We start from the raw sequence: 25,544 nt of genomic DNA, 5'->3' as shown, positions 1-25,544 counted from the left end.
CCTCTGCTCCCCACAGACATGGCACAGATGCACAGCCAGGAAAGCCCTGATGGAATCCTGCAGATCCTCCAGGGCAAGGAGCACTGCTCCAGGCAGGCATTAATGATGGGATACAAGAGGCACAGGAATGAGGGGAAACGAAATCCCAGGCTGGGCCAGGCTGGGAGGGGGCCCAGAGGGTCCCTGGTGGCACCTCCCTGCTCAGGCAGGGCCATCCCAGAGCACAGGGCACAGCATTGTGTGCACAGGGCTCTGCAGGATCCCCGCTGAGGGAGACTCCAGCCCCTCCCTGGGCAGCCTGCTCAGGGCTGGGCACTGCCCAGGGCAGAAGTTGTGCCTCCTGGGCAGGGGCAGCTCTGGGCTCAGGCCCTGCCCGTGGCTCTGGTGCCACTGCTGGGCCTGGAGCCGAGCCCGGGCCCTGCTCTGCCCCTCCCTGCACACAGGGACACCCAGGGCTGAGGGCCCCTCTCAGCTGGGGCTCCTCTCCAGGCTGAGCAGCCCCAGCTCCCTCAGCCTTTCCTGGGCACAGAGATGCTCCAGGCCCTCCTCATCCTCACAGCCTGAGCTGGCCCCGCTCCAGGAGCTCCTGTCCCTGCTGTGCTGAGGATCCAGAGCTGGGCACAGCACCCAGAGCTGCCCCCAGGGCTGGGATCCCTCCCTGACCGGCTGGGTCAGGACAATGAGTTAATTAATTACCAATTCATTAACCCCAGGACACCACTGGCCCCCAGGGCTCTCTGCTGAGCCAGGGACAGCTCGGGGTCCCCCAGGCCCCTTCCTGGCAGGTCTGGAACGGGACAGCCCCAGGACAGGGCTGGGCTGGCTGGGGACGGGGCCTGTCCCTCACAGAGCCCCATGCCAAACTGGGAGAGATCCATGGACCCAGACTGGGAGAGATCCAGATTTGGGATCCAGATCTGGGAGAGATCCCAGACTGGGATATATCCATACATCCAGACTGGGAGAGATCCATACAGACTGGGACAGATCCATACATCTAGACTGGGATAGATCCATGGATCCATACATCCAAACTGGGATAGAGCCAAACATCCAGACTGGCAGAGATCTATAGATCCATATATCCAAACTGGGAGAGGTCCATGGATCCAAACTGGGATATATCCATACATCCAGACTGGGATAGATCCATGGATCCATATATCCAAACTGGGAGAGATCCATACAGCCAAACTGGGATAGATCAATAGATCCATATATCCAAACTGGGAGAGATCCATACAGCCAAACTGGGATAGATCAATAGATCCATATATCCTAACTGGGATATATCCAAACTGGGATATATCCATGCATCCAAACTGGGATATATCCATGCATCCAGACTGGGATATAGCCACGTATCCAAACTGGGACAGATCCATAAATCCAGACTGGGATATATCCATGCATCCAGACTGGGACAGATCCATTTATCCCTATGTGCAAACTGGGATAGTTCCAGATATCCAGACTGGGATGTATCCATCCATGCAAGCTGGGATATATCCATATATCCAATCAGAAACTGGGATTAAATAGAGAGCCATGTTCCCTGGAAGCATCTGCAGAGCCTGGCTGAGCCTCCCTTTCCTCCTGAACTGCCAGGAGTGGCCCTGACCAGGACAATTCCATCACATCTCTTTGGCAGTGGATTCACAGCTGCTCTCACCGCAGCAGGAGCAGCTCCTGAAATCCATCAACATTCCTGAAGGAGAAGAGCCATGCTCCAGATTGCTCCTCTTATCAACATATTTGCAGAGGCAGTTTGGGAGGTGGAACATGTGCACAGATTAAGGACAATCCAGGAGCACCATGCACTACATTCCCCCAGACATGAGCACTGCTGAGCAATAATCCCAGGTGTATCTGACAGGATAAAATATGGGAGAGAGGCTGGGATGTGACACAGGGAATGCTGAGGAATGGAAGGCAGCTAAAACCAATTAGTTTGTCCTACCAAGGGTAATGTTGTATTTCCCTCAGAGCCAACCACACTGGCACAAGGAGGCTCCTCCTGAGCCACTCGCTCCAGCCCTGCACCACAAACATCCAGAAGGTGGTCAGGGAAGGACTCAACAGCACAGGAGAGAGTGGAACAGAGCAGGAGGAAAAGAAAGAAAAGGCTGTGGTGGCTCCTGCAGGGCTGGAAGCACAGGGTCCATCCTGCATGGAGAACTCCCCTCCTTGGAGCTGTGCTGCCCTCCAGGGTCCCTGGGGAGCACAGGGGGAGTGGGGGAGACCCCAGAGCTCCTCTGTGGTGAGAATCCTACAAACAGTGGGGTTGGAAAACTCCTCCAGGATCACTGAGTCCAACCATCCCCAAAGCACTGCCAAGGCCACCACTACCCCATGTCCTCAAGTGCCACATGCACAGGGTTGTTAAACCCCTCCAGGGACAGGGACACTGACCCTGCCCTGGGCAGCTGTGCCAGGTCTGCACAACCCTTTCAGTGAGAAATTTTCCTCAATATCCAACCTGAGGCTCCTCTGGCACAGCCTGAGGCCGTTCCCTCTTGTCCTGTTGGGGATTCAAGGCTACAAAGTCCTCAAATCCAACAAATGGATTTTCCCTGGGGGATGCACAGGATTTAATGGTTAAATCCAGCAATTTTCACAGAGTTTTAAAGACCATACACCAAAAATAACAGTCAGCAGCCAGCAGGGGAACCAGCCCCACAGCAAACCACAAATTAACAAAAACCCCAACCCAGAACAAACAAAACCTGCCCCTTCCAAACCAAACAAAAATAACCATAGAAAAAACCCCACAAAGCTCCCCCGAAAGACAAACTCTCAAAATCATAATAAACAAAAACAAAAGAAAACAACACAATTCCCCACAAAAATCCAAACATCCTAAAGCAGAGGAAAAAGCCCCAAACCCAAATGAAATACCAGAAAAAAACTCCAAATCCCTCCCCCCAAAAAATAAACCTGAAAAAACAAAACCAAGCAAAAAAACCCAAATCTAACCAAAGCAAACCAAACCCCAAACCAACCCAAGCTTACCAAAACCAACCAAAAAAACCCCACAAAGCAGACTAAGACTCCTCCCAAAGTAAACCAAACCCCAAAACAAAACAAACAAATGCAAAAGAACCCCCACAAGAAATCCCAAAGCAAACCCAAATGCCACACAAAAAACAACCAACCAAAACCCCAAAGCCTCCAATGAAACACTTGGTGCACACAGCCTGTGACCCACACCCCCTCTGGGGGATTGTCAGAGGGACAGACAGACACCCATGAGCTGTGCTCAGGGCTCCCAGCTGCTGGAACTGCCATCCCTCAGCAGCACTGGGAGGGGCAGATCCATCCTATCCCATCCTGCCTCACCTGAACTCACCTTCCCACCCAGCACAGCAACATCCCTGCTTGTGAACCCCAAAACAGCAACATCCCTGCTTGTTAACCCCAGAACAGCAACATCCCTGCTTGTTAACCCCAAATCAGCAACATCCCTGCTTGTGAACCCCAGGACAGCAACATCCCTGCTTGTTAACCCCAAAACAGCAACATCCCTCCTTGTTAACCCCAAATCAGCAACATCCCTGCTTGTTAACCCCAAATCAGCAACATCCCTCATTCCCAACCCCAAAACAGCAACATCCCTGCTTGTTAACCCCAAAACAGCAACATCCCTCATTCCCAACCCCAAAACAGCAACATCCCTGCTTGTTAACCCCAAAACAGCAACATCCCTGCTTGTTAACCCCAAAACAGCAACATCCCTCCTTGTTAACCCCAAAACAGCAACATCCCTGCTTGTTAACCCCAAATCAGCAACATCCCTGCTTGTTAACCCCAGAACAGCAACATCCCTGCTTGTTAACCCCAAAACAGCAACATCCCTGCTTGTTAACCCCAGCACAGCAACATCCCTGCTTGTTAATCCCAGGACAGCAACATCCCTGCTTGTTAACCCCAAATCAGCAACATCCCTGCTTGTTAACCCCAGAACAGCAACATCCCTGCTTGTTAACCCCAAAACAGCAACATCCCTGCTTGTTAACCCCAAATCAGCAACATCCCTGCTTGTTAACCCCAGAACAGCAACATCCCTGCTTGTTAACCCCAAAACAGCAACATCCCTGCTTGTTAACCCCAAATCAGCAACATCCCTCATTCCCAACCCCAAATCAGCAACATCCCTGCTTGTTAACCCCAGAACAGCAACATCCCTGCTTGTTAACCCCAAAACAGCAACATCCCTCATTCCCAACCCCAAATCAGCAACATCCCTGCTTGTTAACCCCAAAACAGCAACATCCCTCCTTGTTAACCCCAAAACAGCAACATCCCTCCTTGTTAACCCCAGAACAGCAACATCCCTGCTTGTTAACCCCAGCACAGCAACATCCCTGCTTGTTAACCCCAGAACAGCAACATCCCTCCTTGTTAACCCCAAAACAGCAACATCCCTGCTTGTTAACCCCAGAACAGCAACATCCCTGCTTGTTAACCCCAAATCACAACATCCCTGCTTGTTAACCCCAAAACAGCAACATCCCTCCTTGTTAACCCCAAATCAGCAACATCCCTCCTTGTTAACCCCAAAACAGCAACATCCCTGCTTGTTAACCCCAAAACAGCAACATCCCTGCTTGTTAACCCCAGCACAGCAACATCCCTCCTTGTTAACCCCAAAACAGCAACATCCCTGCTTGTTAACCCCAGGACAGCAACATCCCTCCTTGTTAACCCCAGCACAGCAACATCCCTCCTTGTTAACCCCAAAACAGCAACATCCCTGCTTGTTAACCCCAAAGCAGCAACATCCCTCATTCCCAACCCCAAAACAGCAACATCCCTCCTTGTTAACCCCAAAACAGCAACATCCCTCCTTGTTAACCCCAAATCAGCAACATCCCTCCTTGTTAACCCCAAAACAGCAACATCCCTGCTTGTTAACCCCAAATCAGCAACATCCCTGCTTGTTAACCCCAGGACAGCAACATCCCTCATTCCCAACCCCAAAACAGCAACATCCCTGCTTGTTAACCCCAGGACAGCAACATCCCTGCTTGTTAACCCCAAAACAGCAACATCCCTCCTTGTTAACCCCAGCACAGCAACATCCCTGCTTGTTAACCCCAGCACAGCAACATCCCTCCTTGTTAACCCCAGCACAGCAACATCCCTGCTTGTTAACCCCAAAACAGCAACATCCCTCCTTGTTAACCCCAGCACAGCAACATCCCTGCTTGTTAACCCCAGCACAGCAACATCCCTCCTTGTTAACCCCAGCACAGCAACATCCCTGCTTGTTAACCCCAGCACAGCAACATCCCTCCTTCCCTCCTTCCCGAGGCTCTCTGCCCTGGCACCATGGAGCACCCCTGGCCTGGAGGAGCTGGGGGGCTGGAAGGAGGTGGCTGGGCTGGAGCAGGAGCTGTGGGAGCTTGTCACCATCATATTTTCTGAAAAATCCTCTTTCCCAGGATTCTTCTCCTGGGAAGCTGAGAAGCCTCAAAGAAAAAGGAAAACAATATCATCTCATTTGCTTCTCCTGTGTTTTGCTGCTTTGGAATGTGGTTGGAGAGTGTTTATCCAACAGGTGGTTGTTTGATGGGTTCCATGTGAATTGTTTTTACTTAATGACCAATCACCATCCAGCTGTTTTGGGACTCTGGTGAGAGTCACAAGTTTTTCATTAGTATTCTTTCTCTATTTTTTAGTATAGTTTACTATAGTATTCTTTAATGTAATATATATCATAAAATAATAAATTAGCCTTCTAAGAACATGGAGTCAGATTCATCATTTCCTCCCTCTTCTGGGGACCCAAAAATACCCCAGGGGCTGGAGCAGGAGCTGTCAGAGCAGAGGTGACCCTGTACCCAGGTGGGACCCAGGACTGAGATCCCCCTCCAGGTGTGGCTGCCAGCTCTGAGCCCTGTGCCCACCAGTGGCCACTTCCCTGGGCATGCCATCAAAAAGGGACAATGATCTCGGTGGCTCCATCCTGAGCCCAGCCCTGGGATAAAGCAGCAGCTTTGCACCTTCCCACAGGCTGCCATCAAACACAGCACACTTCACCACCTGCCAGCACCAGCTCTCCAAGACAAACAAATAATTTCCAGAATTATGACCCCCTTTCTCACCTCATTAAGGCTCAGAATTATTTAAGGCTCCCTTTGTTTGACAGGGGAAGTGACCGAACTGGAGTCACTCAGCAAAACAAGGAGAAATATTGTGTGAAATTACACTGAACAGGGTCACAGTGCTTGGCAAAAACCTGCAAACTCCTCCTTTTGAATTATAATCCCAACCTCAGGCTTTAGGAGGGAATTGAGCTGTTTTTTAAGTTGCAGCTGAGTAAGACATGGTAATAATGGCCTTAAGAGGAAGGAGGGCAGGGTTAGATGGCATATGGGGAATGAGGAATTGTTCCCTGGCAGGGTGGGCAGGCCCTGGCACAGGGTGCCCAGAGCAGCTGGGGCTGCCCCTGCATCCCTGGCAGTGTCCAAGGCCAGGCTGGACAGGGCTGGGAGCAGCCTGGGACAGTGGGAGGTGTCCCTGCCATGGCAGGGGTGGCACTGGATGGGTTTGAGGTCCCTTCCCACCCAAACCATTCCCTGACTGATCCCACAAGCAGTGGGATGCCAGGCACACAGAGCTGAGCCTCTCCACATCCCAGTCCATGGGGCTGAGGGAAAACCAGCACAGGGACACAGCCCTGGGAACAGCCAAGCCTTGAATCCCTCAGCAGCTCTGCATACAGGATCTGGGAGTAACCATCAGCACCACAATTCCCATCAGTTTTAGCTGGGAACAACGAGCAGCCCTGCAGTTCCACCCTCAGTGACTCCAGCCTGTGCTCAGGAGCCAGCAGAGGTGTCAGGGCACAGGGAACTCCTCCACATGGAATGGAAATGAAATTCTCAGCCTGGAGATGGAATTGACTGCTCTGGATCCCCAAAGAGTGGGACAACCTGAACTGCCCTGAGCTGAGCCCAGCAGAGCACAGCCCATGGAATCCTGTGCTGATCCCCTGATCCCAGGGTGCTGTTCCAAGGGAAGGCTCCTTATGGCAGAATTGGGGTTTTTAATCCCTGCCCAGCTGCCAAGGGAGCCAGGGCTCCACCAGGCAGCTCCCACACCCAGGGATGGAAGCTGGGTAACTTCAGCACAATGGAGAGCTGCTTATCATCCCTGACACAGCCAGGCCAGCAGAGCCACCTCCCTGCTGCCAGGGGTCAAGGGAAAGGGAGAGAACCTTCAGGAATTCCACCATTCCCTGCTCACAGCTGCTCTAAGGAGGCTGCTTGGCTGCTGAGACACCTTGTCCACACCTGGGCTCCACGCCATCCCCTGCTCTGCAGCAGATCCCAGGATGTTGCATCTCTCTGTGACCCTCTCCTCCAGGTTTGGTTTCCCCTGGTGCTGTCCCTGGATCACAAGGACAGCTCCCACTCTCCCAAGGACAGAGGCAGGAAGGAACTGAACGTGATGGACTCTCTGTCCCTGATGCAGCCCTTGTCAGGGGATGTGCAGCTGGGAGTGAAGTGCTTCCTCTTCCTCCCTAAATATAGCAGGGATGCTCAGTGTGGGATGCTCAGCATGGAACACTCCAGTGCCTGGCCCCGAGCTGTGCCCACACTGGGAGGAAAAGGCCAAGTCCCTCCTGGCTGGGGATTTTGTGGCTGAAGGACAGGGATGGGCACCTCTGGCCAGGCTGTTTTCTGTCCCCAACACCTGCCCTGGAGGTGCTGTGGCACCCCAGCACTGCAGCCACACAGAATCCTGGGCTGGTTTGGCTTGGAAGGACCTTAAATCCCATCTCATCCCACCCCTGCCATGGCAGGGACACCTCCCACTGTCCCAGGCTGCTCCAAGCCCTGTCCAGCCTGGCCTTGGGCACTGCCAGGGATGCAGGGGCAGCCCCAGCTGCTCTGGGCACCCTGTGCCAGGGCCTGCCCACCCTCCCAAGGGTGTTTGGGTATGGGAAATGAACTTATTGAAGGGATGTCCTCAAAAGCCTTTGTGGATGCCCAGGTGCCCCTGCCATGCTGGAGAACACGAGGCTACCCCAGACCACATCCAACAGGGAGGGAGGGCGGGAGCCCAGAGCTGCACCTGCAGCCCCAGGAGTGGCTGCATCCAGGGAGGGACACTGTGCTCGTGCAGCCTTGGCTGTGGGCAGCAGGGAGGTGGCTGTTGGTCCCTTCTCTCAGGAACAAGGGACAGGGCAAGAGGAAACACTAACAAATGGCGCCAGGGGAGGTTCAGGTTGGAGATCAGGGAAAATTTCCTCCCTGAAAGGGTGGTCAGGGCCTAGCACAGCTGCCCAGGGCTGGGGTGGAGTCCCCGTGCCTGGAAGTGTCCCAAAGGTGTGTGGATGTGGCACATGGGGACATGGTGGTGCTGCTGGGTGCCAGTTGGGCTCAATGACTTTGGGGAGCTTTTCCAACCAATGCCAGGCCTATCAGATTAATGAAGGCATAAAGGGCTGATGGCAGCAGGGTGCTGAGCCCACCCTGCTCATGTCACCCTGTGAGCTGAGAGCTCCAGGCAGAGCAGGCACTGGAACTGCAGGAGCATTCCCTGAGCTGTGCATCCCCCGTGAGCTGGGAATCAGCCCTGGGGTCCCAGGGGTGCTCAGACAGGAACCCTCCTGTCCTGTCCCAGAGCTCTGGGATCCCTGAGGGATCTGCTTGAGAGCAGCAGCAGCACCGACTGAACTGGCCAGAAAGTGCTGTTGTAAAGCCCCAGGGAGCTGGAAAACAACCACCTGCTCCAGGGGGAAAGGGTTAATGAACAAAACAACCACCTGCTCCAGGGGGAAAGGGTTAATGAACAAAATGGGCTGGAAGTGCTTTGGGACAAGGACAGGATGGAACACACATGGGAAGCAAATCCAGCACCATAGGGCACAGGGATTTAGTCCAGAAATGACCAAGATACTGAATTTCCTTCAGAGAAATCCTCCCTGCGAGGCAGCTGCAGCACCTTCCCCCTTCTCAGGAGCTCTTCTGGTCCTCCTGAGGGGGCACTGACTGTCCCAGCCAGGAACAGCAGCAGCCTCAGGCCTCTCTCTGGAAAAGGTCCCTGGAATTAATTGTTCCATTAGAAAGTTGCTGCTGTGTTGATATCTCAGCCCATTAGTTCAAAGTGATGCCATAAATCTCATTTTTGTGACCATGGTTTATGGGATTTACTCAAAAGCAAAGAGAATTACTCAAGAATTCAGCACTGTTGCTAGAGAATCGAAGAGGATGGAGCCCGAACACCAGGCAGCTCCCAAAGGGAGATGGAAACCAGGGCAAGGCTGGGAGGAGGATGCAGGAAGGGCAGGGAAGGGCAGCTCCCAGCAGGACCCACCCATCCCTGGCAGTGCCCAAGGCCAGGCTGGATGGGGCTGGGAGCAGCCTGGGACAGTGGAAGGGCTCCCTGCCATGGCAGGGGTGGCACTTGGGGGCTTTAGGGTCCCTCCCCACTCAGAGCAGTCTGGGATGTGAGGAGCTGACACCCAGTGCCCCAAAGCCATGAAATCCCAGTAACAGGTGGATGCTCAGGGCATGGGGAGCAGGGCATAGGGGCTGTTCTCTGGGGTGACCTTTAGGGTGTGGGGAGGGTAAGTGAAATCCAACATCTTGCTGTGAGGATTCAGTTTTTAGGACTTTTGAGCTCCCCTGGGATCCAAAGCTCTCTGAGGTTCAAGTGGGACCCATCCTCCCCTGAGGGCTCCCAGAGGGCAGAACCCACTGCTGGCCAGCAGGGAAAAGGGATGTGTGTGTGTGTGTGTGTGTGTGTGTGTGTGTGTGTGGGATGGGACCTGGAGGCTGAACAGGAGAGTTTTAGGACCCTGAAGGCCCCCAGGAGCCCCAGTTCCCATCTGGGAGCCACCCCGTGACCTCCAGAGAGAGAAAATAACACCAGACACAAATCCTGCAGTTTGCTTTCCTTAAAATCCCTTTTCTCCCTAAACCCCTGCCCTCAAGAGACTTCACTCCTGAACTGTCACTCATCACAAGCAGGTGCCAATCAATGATCCCATCCATCCCAGGCAGCAGCTGCAGGATGGATTATTCCTGACATTCCCAGACTCCTTCCTCCAGCCTGGCATTCAATGGGAGCATTAAACTCATCAGGAGCATTGTTTGGACACCTCCAAACTCAGACCCAGGAAAACACAGTGAAATAAATCACATTTCTTAATGATTTTTATCACACTCTTCCTGCAACTCCTTAATTTTTTAAAGCCCCCTTTGATTTTGCAATTACTCACTCCAGTTTGATCAATCCCAGAGCACAGGTTTTCCTGCAAATAATAGGCACTGACAGATTATATTCTCCACTAGAGCCTGAAACTCAAAAATTAAACACTAATGGAAATAAATTTATTTTTTATTAGCTATTTTAGCACTGAGGACAGATTGTTTCCCACAGACACCCTCTGCTAATGGCTGTGGAAGTAGAAGCAGCTGTTGAATTCCTCCTGGACAGGTACCAATTTATTCTCTTTGCTAATGGTGTTACTTAAATTCTGCCTCAAGAAGGTTTCTGCAATCTGTTTGTTTGTTTGCTTTCCTGGACCTTACAATGCAAAAGGAGATTTTGCTTTCTCAGGAACAGTTGCCAGTGGCAACAGCCAGGAGTGAGACTGTAAATAAAGCCAATTTAAGGTGAGATCAAACACAACCACTGCCAGGTGTCCTGGTTTTCTCTGCTCCTTCCCAGCTGCTCCCTTGCAGATTCCAAAGTAGGTTTGGACTGGATATTCAGGAGAAATTCCTCCCTGGGAGGGTGGGCAGGCCCTGGCACAGGGTGCCCAGAGCAGCTGGGGCTGCCCCTGGATCCCTGGCAGCGCCCAAGGCCAGGCTGGACAGGGCTGGGAGCACTCTGGAATCATGGAAGGTGTCCCTGCCATGGAATGGGATGGGCTTTAAGGTCCTTCCAACCCAAAGCATTCCAGGAATCTGCAATTTCATCAGGTGCCCAGGTGGCACATTATTATCTTTTTCTGCTGCCCTTCTATTAATCTTTTCTGAAGCTCAGAAAGCAAATATGTACTCATTATTTTTCATTTCCTGCATCCTTTAATTTTTTTTTTGCATTTCACTTGTATTTAATTTCATTTTCTTTCCAGTACTTGAAGGGGAGATGGTGACAAACCTTTCCAGCAGGACCTATTGCAAAGGTTGATGGATTTAAGCAGCAGCAGAGCTGATTTCCACTGGATATAAGAGAATATTGTTTACCATGAGGGTGGTGAGGCCCTGGCAGAGGCTGCCCAGAGAAGCTGTCATGGCAATGCAGACCCTGAGGGGCTGGAGAGTGTCCAGGGAAGGGAACAGAGCTGGGGAGGGTCTGGAGCCCCAGGAGCAGCTGAGGGAGCTGGGCAGGGGCTCAGCCTGGAGCAAAGGAGGCTCAGGGGGGCCCTTGTGGCTCTGCACAGCTCCTGCCAGGAGGGGACAGCCGGGGGGGTCGGGCTGTGCTCCAGGGAACAGGGACAGGAGCAGAGGGAACGGCCTCAGCCTGGGCCAGGGGAGCCTCAGGGGGGATTTTGGGGAAATTCCTTCCTGGAATTTGTTGTCCAGCCCTGGCACATCTGCCCAGGGCAGGGGTGGAGTCCCCACCCCTGGAGGGGTTTAACAGCCCTGTGGAGGTGGCACTTGGGGACAGGGGGGCAGTGCTGGCCTGGGCAGTGCTGGGGGAATGGTTGGGCTTTTCCAACCCAAATGATTCTGTGGTTCTCTGATCCAAATGTGGTGATTCTGCCTCTGGAGAGGTGGCTGAGAGCAACAGGAAAATAACAGAGTATCCCTTGGGTCTGAGTGGCATCCAGGGGTGTGAAGGGCTGAAATCCTCGGGCACACCATGAATTCTTCTGGCCAGTGACTAGAAGGGCTTGGGAAGCTTTGGAATGGGCTGTGGCAGCAGCTCTCTGGCCACAGAGAGAAACAGACAACCTTCCCAGGCATTGTGCTGGGAAAAGTCTGTGAGAAGATCAGAGAAAAGAATGAGAAATAATTCTTATCTTCACTTGCTGTCCCTGTTGTTGTGAACATGTGGAATGTGGTATGGAGGTTTGTTTACCAAAGGGTGGTTTCTTAATTAGCCAGTGGTGATGGTGTTTTGATTGAAGGACCAATCAAGTCCAGCTGTATTGTAATTGTCTATAAAGCAATTGGTTTCTTAATAATAATATAGTAAATAGATTGATCAGCCTTCTGTAATCATGGGGTCCCTGCTAATTACTACCCAGCTGGGGGCTCACTGCAGTGACAAGGGGAGGAGTCCCCAGCCCTGGAGGGGTTTAACACAGGTGTGCATGTGGCACTTGGGGACATGGGGCAGCGGTGGGCTGGACACAAAGACCCCAGAGGGCTTTTCCAGCCTAAACACCTGTGGATACCTGTGGAGAAGAAGGCTGTTAGCAGCAGCTGTGCCCCAGACAGGCTCACCTTGCAGTGGGCCAGCAGCAGGCAGTTGGAGTGCTCGTGCTCGCAGGCGATGCCGTAGTCCGGGAGCAGCCGCGCCAGCTCCTGCACGAAGCTCAGCACCTCCCCATGCCACGGCACGTTGGCCATGGTCAGGCTGCTGGCAGAGCTCTCCCCACAGTAGGTCACACCCTGGGGACACAGGGAAACAGGGCAGTCAGCTCAGCCCTCCCCAGCCCTGGCAGTGCCAGCCACAGCAAACCCTGCAGCTGCCAGCTCTGCATCCCATCCCATGGCAACGTCACAGATTGGAGATGGCATCAAAACGGGTCCCTCCTGCAGTGACACACCCCCAAAGCACTGTGAAAGGTGTCCCCAGCAGTGACACACCCCCAAAGCACTGTGAAAGGTGTCCCCAGCAGTGACACAGTCCCAAAGCACCGTGGTGGTGTCCCCAGCAGTGACACAGTCCCAAAGCACCATGCCAGGTGTCCCCCCAGCAGTGACACACCCCCAAAACACCGTGCCAGGTGTCCCCAGCAGTGACACAGTGACACACCCCCAAAGCACCGTGCCAGGTGTCCCCAGCAGTGACACACCCCCAAAGCACTGTGCCAGGTGTCCCCCCAGAAGTGACACAGTGACACACCCCCAAAGCACCGTGCCAGGTGTCCCCTGCAGTGACACACCCCCAAAGCACGGTGCCAGGTGTCCCCTGCAGTGACACACAGGCTGGGATTGATCCTGGAGTGCTGCTTTAACAGGAAAAGGCAGGATGCTCCCGAGTGACCAAGGGACCTTGGAAGTCACTGGGGCTGGAAATGTGACAAGTCTGGAAAAGTCTCATGGGCAAGCAATGCCATGACAATGGGACACTCCCAGAGATGCTGTCCATGTGCCACAGAGCTCTGGGCCTGTGGCTGTGAATTCTGCCCTGCCCCACCTGTGCCCAAACCCAGCAGGTCCCTGGGTGGGCTGTACCCATCCTGGGCACTGGGAGCATCCCTGGCACAGCAGACCCTGACACAAAGCTCAGTCCCTCCTCTGGAGCTTTGGGAAGCAGCTACTGGGTCATGTTCTGGAGGCACCCCCAGAACTGCCCCTGAGAGGTGACATTGTTCAAGGACACCTGCCCTGCAGATCCCAGGCTGTCAGAGAAATGGGGCTCCTGCTCCAGCTCCCTGCCCAACCCCCCCAGCCAGGCATGGATGGGGATCCTGGAGCAGGACTCGTGTCCCTCTGTCCCCACACAGAGCCAGGACACGGCACTGCTGCTCTGGGGGACTGCTCAGGGAGTGGAACACCTCCAGCTCTCCCCCACCCCATCCACCACCTTCAGCCTCTGAATCCACAATTCCTGAGGCTGGAAAAGCCCTCCAGGATCACCAAGTCTAGCCTGTGATCAGTCCCCACTGTGTCACCCAGCTCAGAGCACTGAGTGCCACGACCAGGCCTTCCTTATCCAGCCTCACCATCCAGGGACCAGCTACTCCTAACTTGGAGATGTGATCACCTGAACCTCCTAAATTACTGATTTAGTCTCAGCCAGGACCTCAAATTTGCTTTTCCTTTTTTCTCCCTCTTTTAATTTTTCTTCCCTCTTTTTTCTTTTTTTTTTCCTTCCTTCCTTCCTGCATGCATGCATGACACAAACCCTTGGACAGCACAGAACACCAAATGTTCCTTGCCCTGTAATTTGACCCCCTTGCAGCACAAGCAGCTCAGTGGCTGGTGAGAACTCAGTGTCACCTACCTGGGGTGCAGACCCTGCTCAGCTTTAGTCAGAGCTCAGACCCTGCTCAGCTCCTTTAATGTCTGCTTGAAAATATTTCACATCCAGGATCATGATCACCACCAATTCCTCCCAATCAAATAATTCACTGCCAATTTCCCAGCAATTCATCTGCCATCCCTGAGAGATCACACACCAGATCCCAGGGCTGGTCACAACCCTGGTACCCAAAGGGCAAAGAGAATAAGGGGCTTTTCCTCCAGACACCACCCAGCCCCTGTGCCCCCCTCTCTGGGTTGTTCCAGCCCCTCTGCTCTTGGGCTGAGCTCTTTTATTCCAGTCACAAAATCCCATCAAGCACCAGCCTTTACAACACACTTTTATGGATGTTGTGTCTGGCCTGCTCAGTGGTTTTCCCCCTGGGAAGAGCACTTTGACCTCTTTCAATGGAATTTGCATCCAGGTTCATGTGTGGCATGGCCATGGCACCTGCTCCAGCTCCCAATTCCTGACTCACCTGCAATTCCCTGCACATGGAAAGTGCAGACACATCTTTGCCAACACTTTCAACCAGAGCCCAGTGCACACACAGGGCTGCAGGAGCAACAGCCCAGTGCTAATTGGGAACTGTACAAGTTTTGGAAGCAATTACTTTCTCACCCATAAATTCATGAGGGACTCCCCCCATGAATCTGCCCAGGCACCATAACTCAGAGCCAGCCTGGAGGAAGGCTGACAGGCCACAAGCCAGGGAGTGCTCACCAGGGATGTACATTCAGGCTTTTTCAGCCCAGCTCTGTAAGTCTGAACCCAGAGTTTAAACATGTTTGTTCTCTATTAGTCAGTGTTACATCAGAGCAGCCAGCCACGCAAATCAGGGGTTTGGATCCCCAAAATTCAGCTGGAGACACACAGCAATATTCTCCCAACACTCATTATCCAGATTATGATTTGAGTAGCATGAAAAATGTATGAGTTATAGAGGGGGAAAATTCTTCAGAAGCTCCACCGTGATTCATGCTCTCAGTAAACTACAAAGGTATCGTTTACAAGCTAAGAAAGCACAGAGGCAAAAGGAATAAGTGAGTGCTTGGCTGGCTGATTAATTCCCAGCACAAATCAATGGGAATCAGCTTCCAGCACACCGAAGGAAAGCAGCTTTCAACTTCCCCAAGTTCTTCAAACTGGAGTTAATTAACAGCTGATAGCACTTAAAACCCATGCGGAGCTGATGAGGGCGGTCACGTTCTGCTCTGCAGTAATACATGAAGACAGTTATTAAGACATCAAGAATTAAAAAGGAAAGGATCCCATTGTTCACCCAGAGCTCTCTCCCCAACCTCCCTGCGGCAGGAACAGCAACGATTCTGCCTCTTAATTACCTGCTTAATGAGGGTGCTTTGAGCAGCCTAATCCACAGCGCTCTGGCCAAGTACCTTGAAATGCAGAAGCCTTTGAAAAGCAACCCTGGTTCTGCCAGGATGAATCCAGAGCAACTGTGCTGGGCATGCTATGGAGTTCACAGAATCATGTAATCATGGAATAGCCTGGGTTGGAAAGGACCTTAAATCCCATCTCATCCCACCCCTGCCATGGCAGGGACACCTCCCACTGTCCCAGGCTGCTCCAAGCCCTGTCCAGCCTGGCCTTGGGCACTGCCAGGGATGCAGGGGCAGCCACAGCTGCTCTGGGCACCCTGTGCCAGGGCCTGCCCACCCTCCCAGGGAACAATTCCTGATTCCCAATCTCCCATCCATCCCTGCCCTCTGGCAGTGGGAGCCATTCCCTGTGTCCTGTCCCTCCATCCCTTGTCCAAAGTCTCTCTCCAGTTCTCCCAGAGCTCCTTCAGGCCCTGCAAGGCCACACTGAGGTGACCCCAAAGCTCCTCCAGTCCAGGTGAGCATTCCCAGCCGTGCCAGCCTTTCCTCCCAGCAGAGCTGCTCCATCCCTCTGCTCATCCTGGAGCCTCCTCTGGGCTCCTCCAGCAGCTCCAGCTCCTGCCTGTGCTGGGCCCAGGGCTGGTTTTCAGCTGCAATGGAGCTGAGTGAGCACAAGTGGATTGCCCAGAGCCTGTGCCAGGGTGGCTGCTGGAGCTGTGGGAAGCAAGGGAAGCACATTCCTGCCCTGAGGACCTGGCTGCTGCCCCGGGATGCAGCCAGCCAGCAATCCCTTCAATCCCCAGGGCTCTGAAGGAAACAACTACAGCTGACAGTGCTTTGTGTCTCCACTCACACTCCAGAGTTCCCAATTTAATTACTGAACAAAACAATTCTATTCACTCCAGGCCCACAAATTATAAATTTAATTGAGGCTCGTGCAAATGAACAGAGAACAAAGTGTAGGCCAAGCTGCTGAGTGACAGAGACACTGTTTAAAATCTGGGCCAGCCGTGACCCCAGACAAATCTAAAAAGCCTCAATGCCTTGTTGATTGCCATCTCTGCAATGAAAACACTCCTGAGCTGAGCAGCAGCACTCCCCAAATTACAGCCACAAGGCCTCACACACGTCTGCTCCTGCTGCAGTGGGTTCAGCCAGGATTCAACTCCTTGGCTGCTTTTAATCATCACTTTCAAGCTGATTTACCAAAGGCCATCAGTCCTTTGTGTCACCTCAGCCTGCAGGGAGGACTGGAGATGGTTGGTTGTGCAGCACAGCCCCAGAATCTCCCAGCAGCTCTCCAGACCCCCCACACCCATGGCAGAGGGTGCTGCACTGCCTGGAAATGGGCAGGGATTCCCTGGAAGAACTCCTCCTGGGAAAGCTGAACTCAAACACAGAGCCCAGCCTTTCATCCCAGCTCTCCACATGAGCCCTGTGAGGACTGAGAGAGGAGCAGCCACTGCTGAATCACCCCTCTGCTCCAGGGTCACAACCATGGAATTATCCTGGGTGGAAAAGTCCTCCAGGACCACCAGGTCCAACCTGGGACCAATCAGCTGGAGAAAAGGAGGGGACAGCCAGGGGGGTCGGGCTGTGCTCCAGGGAACAGGGACAGGAGCAGAGGGAACGGCCTCAGGCTGGGCCAGGGGAAGGGCAGGGGGGACATCAGCAGGAATTTCCCCATGGAAAGGGGGGTCAGGCACTTCAGGGGCTGCCAGGGAGGTGGTGCAGCCCCATCCCTGGAGGGATTTAACACCTGGGGACATTGGCAGTGCTGGGAGTGGTGGAATTCAGTCCTGCAGGTCCATCCCAACCCAAATCATTCTGTGATTCTCTAACAGCAAGTGGCCAATGCTGGTCTTTTTTTCAGGTGAGGAAATCATACACTGTGTGGGTTTATTCACAGCAGGCACCAGAAGGGGAGATTCAGCTTCATCTCCTCATCTAAATTCCAGCTGAGATGGCAGCAGGACCCTGAATGGGTGTTGGACAGGTGGGGGCAATCACTTCTTGCTGCATGCAATTAAAAACTCATTAAAGCACAGCTCATTTCCTCATTATTTTAAGCAATTAAATAATCTTTACTGTTTAACTTGACAAGAGTGAGCAGATTGGGACAGACACCTCCCCCTGGCCCTTCCTTGCACACATTTACTTGGTTACTTCAATTGTGCAGCCAAGCCTCAGGTAGCAGAGCAGGAGCTGCAGTCCCAGACCAGCAGCCTGAGCTGGGCTGGACACTGAGATTATCCAACTACATGAACAAAATCAGCAGGGAAATCAGCAGGGAAAGAGCTTCCTCATGGCTGAAAACCTTCACAAAGGCTTGGGAAGATTCTGTGCCATGTCCTGGATCCCTGCTGTGCCCCAGTCCTGCCCTCAGACACTGTGCCATGGACAGCCCTGGGACAAAGGGCCAGCCTGGCAGCTTTGGGTTTCTTCCTTAAATTCTGAGGGACAGGAGGAAGCAGGAAGGCTCTGCTCAGGTTGGAGCTCACAGCACTGCTCTGAGCTGAGTGCCAAAGCTTCACCCTGCCCAGAGCAGCTGTGGCTGCCCCTGGATCCCTGGCAGTGCCCAAGGCCAGGCTGGACAGGGCTTGGAGCAGCCTGGGACAGTGGGAGGTGTCCCTGCCATGGCAGGGGTGGCACTGGATGGGCTTTGAGGTCCCTTTCAACCCAAACCATTCCATGATTCTAGAATTCAGCAAGGACAGACCCCTAAGATCAAGTCCAGTCACTGACCCAGCACTGCTGAGCTCACCCTAACCCATGTCCCCAAGAGCCATTTCCAGTCATCTTTCACATCCCTCCAGGGATGGGGACTCCATCCCTGCGCTGGGCAGCTGTGCCAGGGCCTGGCCTCCCTTTCAGTGAAGGAATTTTCCCAAAATCCCCCCTGAGGCTCCCCTGGCCCAGCCTGAGGCCGTTCCCTCTGCTCCTGTCCCTGTTCCCTGGAGCACAGCCCGACCCCCCCGGCTGTCCCCTCCTGGCAGGAGCTGTGCAGAGCCACAAGGGCCCCCCTGAGCCTCCTTTGCTCCAGGCTGAGCCCCTGCCCAGCTCCCTCAGCTGCTCCTGGGGCTCCAGGCCCTTCCCAGCTCTGTTCCCTTCCCTGGACACAAAAATGCTGCACATCAAACAATCCTCTGGCTTTCAGAACCCAAAGAGGGCAGTATGGGAAGAAAAGGAGTTCTGGCACGTTCCAGACCTTAAATACAACCATCAGCTCTGTACAAGTGTGACAGTGACACACTGGCATTAGAACAGATTAAGGCAATAAATCAATTTGATGCATTTTAATGACTGAGTCTCCCTTTACTATTGGCTTAAGTGGGAGAATGGGGTCCCACAGAGTTACAGCACTCTGAGGCACTCATGGAAATGAGAACAAGGATTAAGCCCTGCAAGAATCTAAATCTCTCTCCATCCACCCCGTGAAGGCTCTCTGGAGCAACACTGGATTAGCTGCCTTCATCTGAAATGGACGTCATTTATCCCAAATCTTCAGCCAGAAAATCCCCAGGCTCAGCCCCATTGTTGGGCAGAGCTTTGCAGAATCTCCCCATCTCTCTTTGTTGGTTGGCTTTGAGCACCACCTGGTTCATGGCTTTTTCCCCTGGCACCTGAGGGGCTGGAGAAAGGAATGCTCAGGCCTATCCACAGCCCAAAAGAACACAAAAAATGGCTTTCAATCAAAAATACCAAGTGGGAAAATTGCCAAGTCCCAAATGCTGTGTGATCAGCACAGTGTGAGGCTGGACCCCCAGTGCCGCCATCCCACTGCTGGATTCTGGGAATGTCACCAGCTCACAGGGGAGCTGTGTTCAGAGCTCACAGAACAGAGTTCAGAGATCCAGGAATAGCCCTGTGATGAATACCCCTGTGAGGGATACCACCAGCTCCCCCAAACAGGGTTCAGAGATCAGATAAATCCCTGTGCCAGCTCCCAAAAACAGGGTTCAGAGATCCAGGAATATCCCTGTGCCAGCTCCCACAGACAGGGTTCAGAGATCCAGGAATATCCCTGTGCCAGCTCCCAAAAACAGGATTCAGAGATCCCTGAATACCCCTGTGCCAGCTCCCACAGACAGGGTTCAGAGATCAGATAAATCCCTGTGCCAGCTCCCACAGACAGGGTTCAGAGACCCAGATAAATCCCTATCCCAGCTGGAAGAGCACCAGGAGTACACCTGTGACCACCCATGTATTTCCTTGGCAGAGCAAGGCAGGATTTTTCCAGGGCAGAGCTCTGGGAAAGCAGCACTGTGACACTGGGAGCAGAGGGGAAGAGCAGGCTGTGCCCTGCAGGGACAGATGTTTGCCCTGGAGAGTGCCTGGGGGAATCCCTGCTGGAACATCAACTGGCACAGCCTCATCTCACTAATTGCCATTAATGCCCTGGGCAGAGCAGCCTCAGCAGCACCAGCCCCACAGCCTCTGCTCCATCCCTGGCAGGATCCTGCACAGCCAGGCACACAACCAGGAAGGTGGAAAACCGAGGGGTTTTCCCCAAACCAAACTCCAAACCCAAGCTGGGATGAAGCTCCCAACTTCAGCAGCACACCCAGAGAGAAAAACTCTCCATGCTGACAGAAGGTATCAAACCTTCACAGCAAAATCCAGGCTTTTTCTTCATAGCAGCAGTAAAAAAAGGTTGAAAAAATTTTAAAACACCTTAAAAAAAAAAAGAAAGAAAGTTTAAGAAAATTATAAACGAGAAGGAAAGAAAAGAAAAAGGAGAGTCCAGGAGTAACAGAACTGCACAAACACAGAGTTGCACAAACAGTTGTGCCTTTCTGCAGGAGCTGCTGGGTGAAAATGCTCAGAGCATGTGGGAAGGTGCCTTTTTAATAAGTTTGTAACTTTTTTTACAATCTCTCTTTACTGAATTGATTAAGCCCAGGATAAAGCCCCTCTTGCCCTGCTGTATCTCACATCTGCTGGCAGCCCTCAAATCCAAACACAAACACATGACTGAACCTTTCCCTTTTCCCCTGGCAAAACTTGAGATGAGGATGGGAAGAATCCTATCCCAAACTACCAGCTGAACCTGGAATATTTTGTGTCAACTGATAGTTGATATAAAGAAGGAATATCAATTTATCTTTGTTTTCACAGAAATACAAAAAAAGGCCAGAGAGGGATGATTCTGCTGGGCAGAAACTGAGGCTGGCTAGTACAAAGTTGGGTTTGTGGCACAGGGAAACCTGCTCCAAAGGTACACACAGGATACTAGAAAACATCACCTGAATGTGAATTAATTATTATTCACTAATATTAAAAGCAAGAGAGGAGTTTCTTATGAATCACTTCAGAAGAATTTTACTTACTCAAAGTTTAGACTAAAGGCAGGGGTAAATGGGGACAAAACAATGGAAAATACTGCTGGAAAAACTAAAACAACTCAGATCAGCTCACCTTGACCTCAATAAAGTCTGGTTTCCCAAGGGATATCAGGTCAGCATAAGCTTTGAGTTCATCCACGTTCCAAGCTTTCACCAGGGTCAGCCTGTAAACAGTGCGTTGTTGCTGGAATGAAGGAAAAATCCCATTAACATCCCACTCTGACCAAGGGACAGAGGAAAAATCCCATTAACATCCCATTCTGACCCAGGGACAAAGGAAAAATCCCATTAACATCCCATTCTGACCCAGGGACAAAGGAAAAATCCTATTGACATCCCATTCTGACCCAGGGACAAAGGAAAAATCCCACTGACAACCCATTCTGACCTAGGAATGAAGGAAAAATCCTATTGACATCCCATTCTGACCCAGGGAAGATGTTCCATCTTGCACACAGATTCAAACAGGAAAGAAATTAAATCATCTTTTTACTCCAAGAACTCAGAGATTGAAGCAAACCTGTTCCTTTAGGAAATCTGCTCCACAGCACCTGGGCTGAGCCAGCTGGTGCCACACAAATCCTCCCTCTGCAGACCTCAGACCCCAGGCACTTTGTTTGTACAGGAGTTTAACTCACTGGCACAATAAGCAGGAAATGTCTCTCTCCTGGATTTGCTTCCCCAGGCACAAACCCCCCCCACAAGTTACAGGTGTTTCAGTGCCTCCAGCTGGATCACCAGCACTGGGGACTCTCACAGAAACATGGAATGATTTATGTTGGAAAAGCCCTCAAAACATCGAGTCCAACCTTGACCTGTCATTGCCAAGGCCACCCCTGAGCCATGGCCCCAAGTGCCACATGCACAGGGCTGTTAAACCCCTCCACCACCTCTTCCACAGCCTGGTTCTGTGCTTGACAACCTTTCCATGAGAAATTTTCCCCAAAATCCACCCTGCTCCTCCCCTGGCCCAGCCTGAGGCCGTTCCCCCTGCTCCTGTCCCTGTTCCCTGGAGCACAGCCCAACCCCCCTGGCTGTCCCCTCCTGGCAGGAGCTGTGGAGAGGATTCCCAGATTAAATTCCCTCCTGGGAAGGTGGCAGAGAGCACTCCCAGAACTTCTCTGCTTGGAGTTATTCTGATTTGCCCTCCAAGAGCTGATCCCCAAAGGAGTCACTGGTGACAAAAGGCCTCTCAACACAAGCACTTGACCATGGAACAAATCCACTCCTCACTCTTCACATCCGCTTGTTTCCATCCTTCCCCTCCCCTTCATCTTCTACTGATTGTTTTATTTCACTTATTTTTGGAATTTATTTTTATTTATAGAGCAATTTTCTGACAAATCTGCAGTTTGGATGAACTCCTTTGCTGTCCCTGCACAGTGGAAAATGGACTGGAAAATGTAAATGCTGATCCCAGCGTGGGCAGCAGGGCAGGGATTGGGATTCTGCCCCTGTGCCCAGGTGAGACCCCACCTGCAGAGCTGCCCCAGCCTGGGCCCAGCACAGGCAGGAGCTGGAGCTGCTGGAGGAGCCCAGAGGAGGCTCCAGGATGAGCAGAGGAATGGAGCAGCTCTGCTGGGAGGAAAGGCTGGCACGGCTGGGAATGCTCACCTGGACTGGAGAAGCTTTGGGGTCACCTCAGTGTGGCCTTGCAGGGCCTGAAGGAGCTCTGGGAGAACTGGAGAGAGACTTTGGACAGGGGATGGAGGAAGAAATGAGGGTGGGGTGCCCAGAAAAGGAACATTTTAGTCCTTCAGAGCCCAACTGCCACGTCAGTGAATTCTGCCCTCCCTATAAAAATCAATGTATCACTCACCTACCACCCATTTCTGTGTGTTCCACGGGGGAGAAGTAATTTCTACACCAATTTGCTATGCAAACCTTCCAGGTTATTTACTAAGAAATAACTGGAGGAGAAACAAATGAACACCAGGAACATCATCTTCCAAATATGTCAAGAACCAAACCAGCTGACCTCTACCCGTGGCATTTAAGCAGATATTTAAAGAACAAGAAGTTCTTGTGATTTGAATGGATTGGCAAAAGAAAGGTCAAGAGACAAGCAGGAAATCAACTGGTAATTACTGAAGAGAGGAGAACAGTAGAGGAGCTAATACAGAAAAATAAACATGGTGCTTGCACATAACAGGGGAAGAAGAAAGTGGAGGGAGAAGATCTGAGGAGGAAAATCTGCAGTGCCCACACCCCATCAGTCCTGTGCAATGACTGGATACCAATTAATGAGAAATGGCTCCCCAAAGGGCAGCTCCCAGTGGGGAACAAGTGCAGCAGCTTCATAAAGGCACCAGTAAATACCAGTTTGTATTTAACATAGCTGGTCCTGTTTCACAGCAGCCCCAGCGAGAGCAGCACATCCTCCCAGGCAGGGAAATGGGGCTTCCTCCCATTTAAATCTCCTTTTACTACTCTCCAATTCACATACCAGCTCATTCAGAAGTTTAAGGTCAAGGACTTCATAAAACTAAACATGCTATGAGTGAATGTAAAGGGCACTGACAAGGAATAACTGCAGCCTCTGGGTGTGCACCACTGCAACACCTGAACACCCCAGAACCTGCAGCAACTCACCATGGCTGGGCAGGGAGAGCATGGAAGGAAACTGAAACTGCCAAAGGCAGACAGCAAACAGGTAGAAAAATCAGAAATTAATCTGGAGAAGCCTGTTTCCAGAGGGCAACATCTCTGCAGTGTTGTTGAGCAGAGAAATGCTGGTAGAAGGCACAGATCAAAATGAGTAATATCCCAAAATGTTATCTGGGAGCAATCCTTGCAGACTGCCAGCAGTACAAACAGCCAGGCTGTTTTATTCATGGATTATTTGTATTTGTTGTACAATAGGGCCCCAGGAGATCCTCTCATAAGCACAGCAAAACAAGAAATAAAGAGCTTAAGCTGTGAGAATTTAACAGTCTAAAGCATCAGGATATAAAAGCAGCCTGGGATGCTCCACACTCGGTGCTTCCAGGAAAAGCAGCTGTTACTCCACTCCATTTGTGAGGAGAACACAGAGGAAGAGGAGCCAGTGTGAGAACAGCCCTCAGATGGGTGCCAGTGAAGGCTGTGGGTCTGGTGTATCTCTGTGCACAGACCAGCCTGGCTGGAGGGGCAGCTCCCAGGCTCCCAAAAATGCAAATCAGGAGCAGCCTCCTGTTCCTGAAACTCCTGAGGGCAAAGGGGGGCAGAAGGAGCCAGGGGAAGCCCAGCCTTTTCCCCTTGGGCAATTCCTGCTAAAATCCTTCCAGGCTAGCCCAGGGAGCACTGCAGCCCCTCAGTGGCAGGACAGGGCACCAGGGATCCTGACCAGGCTGAGGGGAGCATCCTGAGGATACAGAATCCTTCCACTGGGTGCATCTGAGATCCTGGACTCAGCACACACTGACTGACACATTCTGGTCCCAAACCAGTACTCATGGAATCACAGACTGGTTTGGGTTGGGGCCTTAAAGGGCATCAGTTCCAGCTGCTGGGGGCAGGACACCTCCACTGGAGCTCATGGGTGGAGCCAGTATCCAAACATCCTCAGAAAATGAGGGGATTCTGTCAGAGATGTGGCTTCACTCTGCCCTGGATGCTCTTCTTGTCCCCCTTGTCCCTGGGAGCTGTCACAGCTGCCAGGGCCCCCTGACTGGCTCATGCCTCCCTGCCTGTCCCCTTCAGAGAGGCTGGCACTGCAGGGTTGTGGGGCAGCTTTTTGTGGGGACAGGAAAGGCAGACTGGAAGCTGGGCCAGGGCAGGCTCAGGATGGATTTCAGGAAAGGTTCTTCCCCCAGAGGGTGCTGGCACTGCCCAGGGAATGGGCACAGCCTCGAGGCTGCCAGAGCTCCAGGAGCTCCCAGGGATGCCCAGGGTGGGATTGTTGGGGTGTCTGTGCAGGACCAGGGGCTGCACTGGATGATCCCTGTGGGTCCTTCCAGCTCAGGACATTCTGTGATTCCATGAAAGAGACCAAACCTTCTGTCCCAGGCTGTCTCATGCCCCATCCCACACCACCCTGTGGTCAGAGCTCACAGTCAGGATTGGGATCACCCTAACATGGACACAGCTCCTTCCCTTTGGCTGAAGGCTCAGCTGAGCCTCCAGAGGAGTCCCCAGGCTGCTGCATCCCTGCCCTCCTCCTGGAACACAGCAGGCACTGGAAGCTCCCTGCTCCAGCCTGGAGAGCAGTGGGCCAGCAGCCATGGGCCAGCCCAGGCACAGGGGCAGGGCTGACTCTGGAGCCTGTCCCAAGGCAGGGACACTGTCCCTGGAAGCCATCCTCACATGCTCCCAGGCCTGGCACATGTACCAATGCATCCCTCTGCTGCTGGCCCAGCCCCAGCCCAGGAGCCCTCACCAGAGGACTTGGTGTCACCCTGACAAAGTGCTCCCTTCCCATTCCAATAACCACGAGGGATCTGAGGCTGCTTCTTCTTTATTGCTTCTTTTTAATTCCCTCCTCCTCAACATTCATCTTTTCCTAGATCAAATGTAATTATTCTTCATGAAACAGCCCAAGTGTAATCCTAGGACGAAGAGGGAACACATCACCTGCAAAGAGCAGGATACTAGAGGGACACAGGCTTGGCTGGGGCAGGGGAGCAGCTCCCTTCTCCAGGAGGGGCAGAGGAAGCAGCTCCCTTCTCCAGGAGGGGCAGAGGAAGCAGCTCCCTTCTCTGGCCAGGACAGGGAACCTGTT

General features: G+C 52.6%; 1 protein-coding gene across 1 annotated transcript in view; it reads right to left on the bottom strand.

The window, feature by feature from the left end:
- Positions 1–25,544, bottom strand: part of LOC118694280 (S-adenosyl-L-methionine-dependent tRNA 4-demethylwyosine synthase TYW1-like) — a 98,397-nt gene that overhangs the window by 3,715 nt on the left and 69,138 nt on the right. The window contains 2 exon segments of the mRNA XM_054517037.1: positions 12,414–12,581; positions 20,919–21,029. Of these exon segments, the coding sequence (XP_054373012.1) occupies positions 12,414–12,581; positions 20,919–21,029 (279 nt within the window).

This window comes from Molothrus ater, chromosome 21 (assembly GCF_012460135.2).
Source record: "Molothrus ater isolate BHLD 08-10-18 breed brown headed cowbird chromosome 21, BPBGC_Mater_1.1, whole genome shotgun sequence".
Lineage (NCBI taxonomy): Eukaryota > Metazoa > Chordata > Aves > Passeriformes > Icteridae > Molothrus > Molothrus ater.
The sequence above is the reverse complement of the archived record's forward strand: the minus strand, read 5'-3'. Positions and strand labels throughout refer to the sequence as shown.